General features: G+C 43.5%; 1 protein-coding gene across 1 annotated transcript in view; it reads right to left on the reverse strand.

The window, feature by feature from the left end:
• The window catches only part of ZNF704 (zinc finger protein 704), a 228918-nt gene that overhangs the window by 22616 nt on the left and 193339 nt on the right, over nt 1-12963 (reverse strand). The window contains exon 4 of the mRNA XM_047073774.1: nt 9184-9431. Coding sequence (XP_046929730.1) covers nt 9184-9431 — 248 coding nt within the window. The remainder of the gene's footprint in view (nt 1-9183; nt 9432-12963) is intronic.

The raw sequence follows: 12963 nt of genomic DNA on the forward strand, positions 1-12963 counted from the left end.
ATTTGAGACATCTTAATTTACTTAAGCATTTTGGAAGCTACTAGTAAATACTCTATGTTCAAAGAATGTTTGTCCAAAAGATCATTATTCTGTGAAATTCCAGAAGATTTCCCAGTGTGATTACCACCTGATGATCTCATCTGGCTGTAAATTAACTTCTTAGCACAGGCCCATGGCAGGCATGGTGCACACTGAATTATAGATGGTTTTCTCTTCACTCCATATAGTAATTTTTTCTTCCAGACTTACACCCCCTGCAATGCTAGGTACTCAAGGAAGGTCTAAGTTCACCAGAAGAAAACAGAAAATGTGCAGCAGGAAAAATGACTGTCTAATTTACAATGATTTGGGTCATTAGCATAAGCAATTGGGAGGACTTTATGCAGTATTATACTCCAGAAGCATAGAGAAAGTTCCTGCTGATTTGCAAGGTGGTTACAAACACAAACTCAGAAACATAATTACACATAGTGGGGAGACCTTTAACTGGGTTTTGGGAGGGGGCAACCCCAAACTCCTTCACAGAGGGAAAGCCCTGATTTCTCTTCTACCTCTTCTTTTTGGCATTTCCTTCGCATGACATCTTTCATTCATTATCCCATTTTATCCCAACCTGCCAGAACCCTGCCCTCATAATTTACCCATGCACAGATATTTGCTATCTAAATTTAAGAGCAATACAGATGAAGCTTTGAAAACATCTATCATTTTGACCCAATATCAACGTTTAGGGGCTCTATCCTAAGAAAGTCATTTGAAATGTCTCCAAAGACATGTATAAAGATGCTCACGGCACTGATTTTTAGACCAGTGAGAAATCAGAAATAATGTCAAGATTGCTGAGGGGATTATCAGATGACTGGTTAAATTAATTCCATATACTGAATATTAAGGAGCCTTAAAAATGAAGTTGTAAGAAAAACTTCCTTGATGTGAAAAAACAAGCTCCTAGTGCAGGCCCACACCATCCTCCACCCTCCACCCCGCTCAGTGCCTGGAGGCTGACCTTCATCAGCGGGTACCCTGGCCAACTGGTTTCTGGTTGAGTCTGGCCAATGGAAGGACTGACAGAAGGCGGGCAAGCTAGGGAAGAGACTGAAAGGCAAGAGGGTATGGATTCCCTCAACTTCCTGTCTGCCTGGCCACAGGTGGGCAGTGGCTCCATTTCTTCTCCAAAAACTAACACTTCTGTTGGTATTTTCAGAGTTTTGGTAACCCCCTGGGTTCTGGAAACCTCTCTGTTTATTTGCCTCTTCAGGCTTAGGGGTGGTAATGTTGTTAGCTTTTGGGGTAACTTCTCCTGATGTCTCCGAACCCTGTCTACACCTTTGTCAATAGCTTCTTCATTAAACTCTTCTCAATTGTTCCACTTGAGTACAGCACCTGTTTTCTGCCCGAACCTTGACTGATACAGGGGAAAAGCAGCTCATAAAAGTATCTGAACATTATCTTTTTTGAGGAGAGGATATGTCCTGCAAATAAAAATGTACTATGCCATGGTGGAAATATTGGGGAGGGGGATCTTATTTTTACATTAATCTGCAAATGTAAAAATTATCCTACTTTTAATTTTTAAAAGTTATTTATTTAAAAATGGAGTCACCCTATCACACTTGCTTGACTAATTTGGGAGAATAACAGTATATTAAAAGGATATCTCAACTCGAATGAAATCAAGTGGCTTCTCTCTACGTAGGTGAAGGATGTGCTTGTGTCAAACCATGGGGCCCCTTAAATAGTGGGTAAGTACTTTTCAAAGTCCCCTAACGACATCCAATGGAAACAAATCCTTTGTCTACAAACAGACTACTCACTGTTACATGAAAAGAAAAAACAAGCCATGGGAGGAGGAGGACAGGAAAAAATAGCTAAGTAAACGTCACCCAAGCTGCCACATGGGTCCTAGCTCTCCCAAGGAGGCCAAAGCAAGCAAAGTTGCTGGGGCAATCGCGGGGCCGAGTCTGAACGTGCCCTTCAGTGCTTCTGCCCCGGCTGCCCCTCGCAGCTCTAACAGAAAGACGTTCACAGAGGAGGATGTCCGAGGGAGACGAGGCCACCCTTGGCTGGGAACCACACTGTGCTAGGGTCTTCCATACACGTGCCTAGTTTCACACTCACAACAACCCCACAGGAGTGAAGCTCTCAGCGGTTACAGGCAGACTCCTGGGATCTCAAACACGCCCGATGTGAGCTCCTCAGCAGCTTCCAGGCAAGCTCTTCAGAATCACCCAACTTCGGTGCAGTAGGCTATGAAGGCTGGAGACAGCTTCCCGGAGATGTGTGACCTTCGCAGCGGTTTCCAGACTGTCTCGGACGCCAGCTGCTTTGGGGCGACAGGCTGAGATCTCTGGCCAAGGCTTCCCTCATCTTTTCTCTGCTTGCCCTTCCCACGGCAAGGCTCAACCCTGCTTCTGAATTTTTTCGTATCTGGAATACATGGAATGGCTTCTGTTTTCCTGAAGAAACCCAGACTGGTCCACAGGACTGACAAGGTGACTGCTGAAGGTCACCTTCAGGTCCAAGAGTGGAAACATGGCTGAGTTTTGAAGTATTACATTACCCGTCTAGGGATAATAAGTTCAATGAAAGTTATGTTCCAGAAGATACATGAACATCACTTTACTGTCCGCTTTACCACACAGCAGCCTGGGGTTAATACCAAGTTGCTTTTTCTGAGAGAAAAGTGTGAAGATCCTTGGGTATGTTTCATATGGCGATTGAGGTGTTATGTGTAGGCGTACGTGTGTGTATGTGTGTGCACGTGCGTGTGCACGTCTGTGTGTGTGTGCTGGGGGTGGACATTGATACATCTAAGCCTCCCCAGAGAGGACCAGGGTCCTTGATGGAAGGGGAGCATCCAATTATTCTGTATACCTGAGTTTGCTGTGTTATACATGTCTCCCTAGCCTGCCTCACGTGGGAGGAACGCACACTGCTTGGCAGAGGCTCCAATGGCTCTTTGGGGACTAAGAGGTCCACTCAACAGCTTCCAAAAGACTGGCAAGGGAACAGACATATTTAAAAATTCACTACCTACCTAGAAACTGGTAGGGGTTCCAGTTCTTTCCTTTATTGGAAAAGCAGCCTTATACACGTCACCTCAGCTTCAGGGCTTTATTTATTTGTACGACAGGAAGACTGAACAAGTAATCTGTGTGTGTGAGGTTAATGCGAAGTGATGGGTGAATTCAAATGTATACCAAATGTGGATCAAACATCTCCCATCTACAGGCACTGCTTATAGATGCTGTGATGACAAATAAAATTTTAAAAATAAGAAAAAGATTTCTTCTAATGGAATAATAGAGAATGCATTCTTTTGTGTCAGGCTATTTTACCTCAGCATAATGTTTTTGAGATCTGTCCACTGTTTCACGTATCAGTTTATTTCCTTTTGTTGTGGTGTAGTATTCTGTTGAATGAATATACCACAATTTGCTTATCCATTTACCTCTTTATGGACATGAGGGTTGTTTGCAGCATGGGGTGATAATGAATGAAACTGCTATGAACCATAAGTCTGCAAGTCTTTTTGTGGACATATGTTTTCTTATCTCTTAGGTAAATATCGAGGAGTGGAATTGCCGGGTCATATGGTAAGCGTCTATTTAAATTTATAAGAAACTGCCAAACTGTTTTACAAAGTGATTGCACCATTTTACATTCCCACCAGAGATGAATGAGAGTTCCTGTTGCCAACACGTGGGATTTTTGTACACTACACAGCACACACTGTAGGATTCCATCTACTGGAAAGTCTGCAATGTGCGAAATGGACCTACAGTGACAGAAGTCAGGTCACTAACTGGCTGTCTGTTTTTGCAGGTGTTGTGAGGGGCATCTGAGTTCAGAGGGGCATGAGGAGTGCTGAACTACTGGCCTGATTACAGCGGGGGTCACCCAGATGGAGAAATTAGTCAAAACTCACTGCACTGTATACTTAAAATGGGTTCATTTTATTGAGTGGCGATTATGCCGAAATAAAGTTGATTTCAAATGATTTGTAGAACAACGACAAAAGCATTCACGAGTTAACAAAAATCTGTACCCATGATCTGTTTTCTCAATCAGTGGCTTGTAAAAGTGCATCTCATCCTTAGGAGAATTTGTACATATCTGGATGTGTTCAAGCAGTCCTGTAACTTGGAACCAGGTTTTGGTGGGTGATTTCTGAAGTCCTTCGAGGTCCAATACTCCAGATCTTCTGTACTGCGTGGTAGATTATTCTGAGGTCCTATCACTAAAGTGCCTAGATCTCACTCTTCTGTGTCCTGATTTTCTCCGTGGCCAATCGGCTCCCCTGATCTGGCTGGCGATGCTGTGTCATCACCATGAAATCCGTACGGTGTGACCCCGAGCTGCTTTTCTTAGCACCGCCCTCCCCAGCAGTTCTAACAGATGGGTCTATTTCTGGAACAGCGGTTCTTCTTGCAGAAGGCACTCTCTGCTCAGAATTAGTGGGCTAGGAATTAAGTCAGTGCAGAGACTGGGAACAGCTTATGCGTGAGGGCTTTACGCATTTGTTTTCTTTTCAGAGCAGTCATTCACAATTTAAAGTGACTCACTGCTTTTTTGGTTCTGAAAGACTGAAAATGCAGAGTGGAGCAAGTGATTAATTCATTGTTTACTACTCGCAAAACTATTGCTGGAGCACCTTATGATCACTCAGCATTTTTTTCTCTGACTTGGGATTCTCCCTAGTCCCCGGGTAAGAAGGTTCGTGGTCAAGACACTTGTAAAATCAATGAGAATAATGAAGGCTGGAATGTAGTTATTGTCTTTGAGTTGCTGCTGATGTTCTGAAATGTGGAGTCCTGAGTCAGGTTTCCTTGTATGGCCCCTGATTTCTGCCCCTGTCGTCGTTGTCCTCACCCCTCACCTGAACGTAGGCTGGCCTCTCCCATTAACCCTAAATAAGTCCAAGGTGGCCGAAGTGGCTGAGGGATCCAGTGTCTTGAGCTGCAGCAATACTGATACAGTCAATGTGGGGACAGGATGGAGAATGGAGGTGAGCACCCCCTTCTCTCCACACCCACGCTTCTCAAATTTCTATTCAGTCAGTTGTCACATGGGTAGAAAGGAAAGCAAAGTATTAGCAGCCAGCATGAACGATATGTTCAATATGAACAATAATGTTCATATAATCCTCAGAACAACCTCATCAGTGGGGTGCTATCATTATCCATATTTTAGAAACGAGGAAACCGTGCCTTAGAGAAATCAAGCGACTTGCTCAATACATAAGTATTGAGCTGGGGTGCTAATTCCAGAGCCCGGACTTTCTTATCCTGTTCAGGGATGGACAAACTTAGAATCTGACAGAATTAGGGACCTGACATGGAAAAAAGCATATTCCTAAGTAGTTATCAGCACTTCTTGATTTTCTAGAGGTCTTCTGGGATTGATGGTAAACTATAGAGACTGTTTTCTCCCAGGCTCCCAGAGTGTCGGTAGTTAGGGTCACTGCGTCACCTTGTGGTCATGACCGGAACTGCATGTCCCCTGTAGTCTGGGTCCTGGCTTTTCTCTGAGCGTGGAAGAACTGCCTGTCTGTTCGTCTGAAATCCCAGAGAAAAAATTCTGCTAGCACTGGGCTTGAGGTAGTTGGTTGGCTGATCTCCAGAGCCAGGAGAAAGAAGGCTTTCATTTCTGTTTCTCCCATTTCCAATACCTTGGCTAAAGGTCCTCTTAAGAGCGATGGGTACTTCATTCAGGAAGTAGTGGGCTGTGGCAGACAGCCTGGAGTTCTGTTCTCTGCCCTTGGATTTCTCTCTGGATCCTTTGCACCCCAATCCCACCCTGCCAAATAACGTTGGCTGTAGCTGCATCTGATTATTTTCTTTCCGTGTTATTCTCCTCTGTGGGCAGAGGGAAATGTGGATTCCTTGAATTTGCTTCCGAAATTTCATCTTGGCTATTTCAGCTAGGCTGATCTTATCTCTGCCACGTTATAAGCTACAGGACCTTGGGCAATTCATGTAACCTTAGTGAGCCTCTTCTGCAGAATGGGGATACAACTATGCCAAGGTATAGCATAGTTGTTAAACTGCTAAAAACATGTTAAAAGCATGTTGTAAATTATAACTAAATATGCAAATGCAGTTGTTACCAGCAAATGTTTCTCCATCACTGCTGATAGTAAAAGATAATGCCTTGTCTAGGCAGCACATCTCATACTCTCTTCCTCCTTCCGTAAGAGGAACATGGATCACCTTAAGAGGTCAGAGTGAGATGTCCATGTGTGGGAGACGTAGGAGAAGAGATGAGAGAGCTTTCATAAGGAGGAGAAAGATCAGGACCTCTGCTTCATAATCCCATCTAGGGAATGTTGCTTCCCCCTTTGTATAGGGTCTAAAAATGTCTGTTATAATGATGCTACATTCCAGTACATGGGGTTTTAGGGCTTGTACATCCTTTCTACTTATGGTCACATTTAATCTTCATGATTATCCTGAGAGAGGTTTGATAGTACCTGTTTGCCTGGTTTGTAAGTGAAGAAGCTGATAATCAAAAGGGATACAGGATCTTCTTAAGTTCTCAGGGTGGCCAAGTTGAGTTTAGGATGTGGAACTTGATTTCTGTTCAGTGCTCCTTCGTTTACCACTTACCATGTTATCTCTTTACAACATAGAACAGGAGCCTCCAAACTTTTTAAACCATGAGCCACAGTAAGAGGTAAATTTTTGTACATTACCCAGGTAAGTGCATAATTGAAACAAAAACATCAAGAAACCACACTTACCCTGATTGAGTACAATGCATCCTATTCTGTCCTATTCATTAAAGAAGTGCTATTCACAGCTCATTAAATTGACTCATAACCCACTAGTGGATTGAAACCTGCAGTGTGGAAAATACTGATCTAGAAGGTTCTCAATCCCCACAGGACATATGACCATCACAACTGCCCATGGTCTTAAATGGATATGATGCATCTCACCAACTAGAACATAGTGTCTAATGGATTATGCAAACTAACTCTTAGAAATCTTTAAAGGATTTTAAAAGCTCTAAAACAACCGCATCACAGTTACCGTGTTTCTACCACATTATGAGCACAGCATTTTTCACCCCAAGTCATTATTGCCTCTTTACACATCAGTGTCCACCCACCCAGCATCCAATCTTAAAGGAAGTGGCTGCGTCTCAATCTCAAGACATTGTGCTGGTTCACTTAATAAATACAAAAATAAGCAGCAACCATCCCACATTCTCATTACACTATTCAAAGTAACTTTAAGTTATAAAAAGGCAACGTCTATGTAAGATCCCTGATTTAAAAGTTAGTGACGGTGAGCTTCAGCCAGCAGGGGGTACTCCTCTGGGCAAATCCAGGCTCTGATTAGCTGGAAAAGTCAGAAAGAAAGAAGGAAGAATATGGCTTTTATTCCTGTGTTTTTTTCCAACTACCCCGTATACTGCAGAGTGGGTCTTCAAATGAAGCCACTTTGTAATGAAGCTTTTTTGCTCTTTTGGTGACTTGACTATCCCCTAATTTAGTCGAAGCTGACAGACCTTAAGTACAAATGTGGCCAGTGCAACTTAACGTAATGCAAGAGTGTGAATTTGGCTGGTGTGGCTCCATTAGAGACGAAAGGCTGGGGCAGGCTTTCAGCAGCGCACCTTATGAGGCGGGGGTTCCCCGGGGCCGGGAGTCCTTGCCACAATGCCAAGACCTGCTTGATGGGAGCCACAACTACATACTCAGGTGACCCCAGAGAGAAAGTCTGTGCAGCCTGAAGCACAGACCTGCAGGCTTTGGGTCCAACTTGCCTGCAGGTTCCCCCGATACAAGTGCCAGCCTGTCTCCCTGACTAGTCGAGTGAAGACTCAGTCCCTGGGGCCCCACAGGATGCTGGAGCCACTCCAGCCTTCCCCCTCCACCTAGGGGACTTGTATGTAAAACAGCAACTCTCCATGCCACTGCCCCTGGGAAGGACAGGAGACCACATGAATGCCCTGTTCTCTGGGTAGAGAGAGAGCCTGTACAACCTCTACGGTTACACATGCTGAATGATGCTGAGAGAGAAGCAGGGAGGGACAGTTGGACTGATGCCATCTCTTTGTTTTGCTCTTTGGAATGAATTGGGGGAAAAAAAACAGGTTGCATTGCAGTACTCGGGGCTTTGCTTTGGATTTTTGTTTGTGAATAGTCATTAAGAAGGAAGCTACCAATGACAAATTAAAATACCAACATATCAAGTAACAGTTTCACATTTATACGGCGATTTAAAAAATAACGTTAAAGTGTTTTCTAGATGTAGCAGTAGCATTGTTCTATTCTATGAAATAGCAATGCTTTTCAAAAATTGTGAGTAAACATAATAATTTCAATGTATGTGAAGAAAATGAAAAGAATCTGAGCTTTAGGTCCAGGCAGACCTGTGTTTGAATGGCAGGTCTAGCCCTTTCTAACCTGCATGACAGCAGTGAGTTGATGCATAACCTCTCGCTCCTTAACCTTCTCGTATCAAAATGGGAATAGAATACTTACCAGCAGGACTGCTGTGAGGATTAAATGAGAGTATAATCAATTAATTAGGTCTCCTTTTTCACTTTTAATTTGGCAACTATATCATTTTTAGCATGTAGGTATGTACATAGGTTTATATGTCAGTTTGCACGTAAGTTTCAACCCGGTTTTATAAAAATTAGACGCAAAATAGTCTTCCCAACAACCCTTCAGGGCTTACGGAAGCAGAAAAGAGAAAATAGAGTATTACCTTTATTTTATATACACACACACAAAAATAAGTCCCACGAAGAGTGAATCACCAAACCAAGCCTGAAGTGCAATCTGAAGCCTGTTGTTAATTCTTACACCACAGGATGGGGGGGGTGTGGGGGGGGGCATGTGTACTTAGAAAGAACATGTCAGTGATTTGATTATTTTTGTTTTTAATCCTGACCCTTAATTTACGTTGAAACGTACACAGGATGGGGCCGGGGACACGTGTACTTGGAAGAAACGTATCAATGATGTGATCATTTTTGTTTTTAATCGTGATCCTTAATTTATTTTGAAACGTCAGAGAACTTCAGAGGGGGAGCACGAGCTGTTTCTGTGGCTCCCAAGGGACGTGGGCAGCAGGAATGCAGAACAGCCACGCCAGGCTCACACCGGCCCTTCGAAGGCGGCCGTTCCTGCAACCAAAACCCGAAAACGGCGTGGCCGACACCCACCTTTCTTTTCCTGGGAATGGGCTCGTCGAAGAGCAGGTTGCTGGCCTCCGCCTCGTCGATGCCGTCGTCGGGCTGCGGTTGCGGCTGCGGAGCGGGGCTGCGGAAGGGCTTGAAGCTGTCGGCCGACAGCGGCGGCGACGGCGTGGACGGGTTGGACTGGTCGCTGGGGGCGCTCCAGCTCCAGTAGCCGCTGCTGCTGCTGCTGGAAGGCACGCCTCCTCCCTCCTTCCAGGATCCGCTGAGGCCCTCTGTCCGTGCACACAAACACAGTGTCAGTGCTGTCAGCGCGAGCTGGCTGTGTTCCGGGCGGAACGTGGGGGGTGGGGGTTGGGGAGCACGGGGGGGGGGGGGGGATCCTCGATTCTATGCTCTTGAAAGCGCTTGCAGCCCACTCCATACTTTGCAACGGCTGCGTATGTAACATTTACTCAGAATCTCAAAAAAAAAAAAAAAAAACAAACAACAAAAAAAAACCCCGCATCGTATTATAGTTGATAAACATTTCGCTATTTTAATCACATAACAGGTTTTTCTAACAGTTTTCTGACGTGTGTTGTTTTGTTCAACACTAGCTTCTCAGGATGACAGTGGAAATTATATGAAAATGAGAAAAAAATAAGATGTTCTTGTTCACTAAGTTTGGGGAGCCCTGTATGTATTTATTGACTACATTTCTAAGAAAGAAATCATTGGCACTGGTCTCCCCCCACCCCCCATCCCCTATTTTAACTTTTTAAAAGGAATTTCTCATAGGTCTGTGGTCCTTGGATTACACGTATAGAAAAAGTTAGTCTAAGGTTTAAGAACCTAAGAGAATAATTTCTGGATAGTTACCTAAAGCCATCTACCTTATTTTAACAGCTGCTTATTATAACAAATGATAGTGCCTTACATTTGGTGAATGTTTTACATTTCACAGAAGTCATTCACACAATCTCATGCATTCTCACAACATCTGTCTCTCAGAGTAAGGACTGTTACGCCTACTGTACAGATGGGGATCCTGAGGCACCAGGATGTTAAGTGACTTGCCACATGACTACTGTGTAACCCTGTGGGCATGAGGCCCAAACCCTGGTCTACCCACGGGTCTTTCTCCTTCATGCCTGTGGGCCCCGTGCTGTGAGCAGCCTCCTTTGTCTCCAGCAAAATGGAGATCAGAGGAGAACTTATTGGTAATGATTACTGGTAAGACTGGTGTTGAATTTTACCTTTCCACTCATGGGGAAACATTATGAAATGTCTGCTAATGTAGAGAGATCTTTGCCCAGTTAGGATGTCTTTGGGCGGGGGGGGGCTCAAAAGAGGGGCTCTTTTAATCACTGAAGATTTGCTTTACCTTTGAAGATACCCAATCTTAATTAGCACTTGCATAAATTCTACCTTCTTTTTAAAGGATAATTTCTGCTTCATATTTATATGCATTCTGAATATATTAAAACTATAGTCTAAGTACATGGGGGGAAGAATCTCAAAATGCCTCATTAAAATATGCTGCTAACGTCTGTGTAATTAGTAATGAAGGTAAACAGTAGACTAACATTCATGGAAAAATTTATTAACCACTTGCACATAATTATAGATTTCTAGCGTCTTCCTCAGCCAGGTCAAACAAAAAGTTCACTTCCGAGACTGAAGTTTGAAGTTGAAATGCCAGATGTAAGTTACCCATATCATTAAAGCAAGGCTCTAACAGAATCCAGTGGTCATTTATGCGGGCTCACACCTCGCCGGCCTCAACAAAACCAAATTAGCATCTCACCTCTGCAGTCTACACAGAGACTGATGTACTGACGGGACCCAAGTTGCCTGTAGAAAATAAGAAACCTCCGTTCAGGACAACACGACTTCAAGAGGAGCCTAATGTAAGGCCTTAGTAATAGAACCTGGTGTGAGACACTTGCTTGGCAGGCTTATGAAGCTTATAAATACACTGCAGTAGGCACTTACAAAACAAAATACGTTCATGGTGCTAGATGTGTAATCATGCTCGCTGTGAGGAACTGAATTTATTTTGAGAATCAACTATGATTATAGTGTGGTTACCTTGCTTCGTGTCAGTGCCAAAAGTTAATCTGTTTACTTGTGAATGACCTTTAGAAACACTATTTAAACAGAAGGACAATGTGATATAGAATATAGAAATAGATTTTTCAGAAAAAAATCAGAACCAATTCAGAGTTTTCCTTTTTTGTTTGTTTTTTAAGAGGATCCTGCCTTCTTAAATAAGTATTTGCCCAAAATGCAGACATATACTGCTGGACTCTTACTCTCTTTGCAGACCCACATCCTGACAAAATGATTCTTCCCAGAAACAGAAAAGGATCACGACGGTTTATTTCTAAAAAATGTGGTAATTCCTTCATTATCATAAACTGCTCTCCTTTTTTAAGAATTTGCTTCCTGTTGTAGACTAAATGAGAGATAATAGACAATTTGGGATTATTAGTTGGGTAGTTATTTTTTAAATCATAATGAACACTGAATTTCTTTATAACTATGCTAACAAAAGTTTTCATTGAAGAAGTGAACACTTTATTTTGATTCTAACCTTTTAATACAAAGGAACGTTAAAGATGTTCTCAATTAAAAAAGAATGCAATAAATGGTATTTGGTAAAAATGATGAATACATTAAAAATATACTTTTTCTCCGCTGAGGACTCCATGAAATTCTGCAATTCCTTTCTCCTATGATTGCTTTTGGGGGTGCCTTCAGTTTTGCTCTCACTGTACTCTTTCTTTAGTGGCGTTGCCAAGCTGAGAAAGGGAAGTCAGGATACCTATTTTCCAACATGCCCCGATCAGGTCATTTAATAGGGACAGTTAGGGGCACCTGGGTGGCTCAGTCGGTTGAGCGTCCGACTTCGCTCAGGTCACGATCTCACGGTCCGTGAGTTCGAGCCCCGCATCAGGCTCTGTGCTGACAGCTCAGAGCCTGGAGCCTACTTCAGATTCTGTGTCTCCCTCTCTCTCTGGCCCTCCCCTCGTTCATGCTCTGTCTCTCTCTGTCTCAAAAATAAATAAATGTTAAAAAAAAATTTTTTTAATAGGGACAGTTAGGCTCATTTCAAGAGCACCTTATACCCCAGGTGGATTGGAGTAAGTTGTGGTCAGGACTCACTGGACGTTCAACATACTTATTTTAACACCTCCTGCTTAAAACCAAATTATGTGTGAACCATAGCTCAATCCCGTAATTGACTAGACTGGCTTTTAAGAGAAGGTTTTCTCTTGCTGCAAAGTTTCATCCAGTGGTCTCAGTGGCTGACATTTTAGTGAACTGAAGTTCAGTCTGGCTTCCGCCCAGGGGTTGTCCTCTGTGAATAATCTTGCCAAAACCACCTGTGACCTTCTACTTGATGCAAAATTTAGTCCTTCTCATGGTTGACCTTTTGCAGCATCAGAGTCTCTCCCTGAAACACGCTTTTCCCTTGGCTTGCATGAAACCACACTCTCCTGGTTCTCCCTTACCTCTGTGGTAACCCGTCAGGCTCCCCTCAGGCTCTTTTCCCTCTGCTGGTCCCTTACTTGATGAAGGGCCTTACCATCCCCCTTAGCCATCCTCTCTTTACACTCTTTTTACACAACTCCCTCGAGGTGATCTCATCTCTTTGTATGGCTTCCCAGTTCCACACGGAAAGCCCAGGCCTCTGTCCTAGGTTGCACCCAAATCTCCACCAGACATGGACCCTTGAAAAATCCTCAGGTTCTGACTACTAAACATGTCTCAAACCAGACTTAGCATCATCTTCAGAAACCCCACGTCGTGCTCAAACAT

Source organism: Lynx rufus, unplaced genomic scaffold, assembly GCF_022079265.1.
Source record: "Lynx rufus isolate CCGP_SWC_20201006 ecotype Redwood Valley unplaced genomic scaffold, mLynRuf1.p SCAF_12, whole genome shotgun sequence".
Classification (NCBI taxonomy): Eukaryota; Metazoa; Chordata; class Mammalia; order Carnivora; family Felidae; genus Lynx; species Lynx rufus.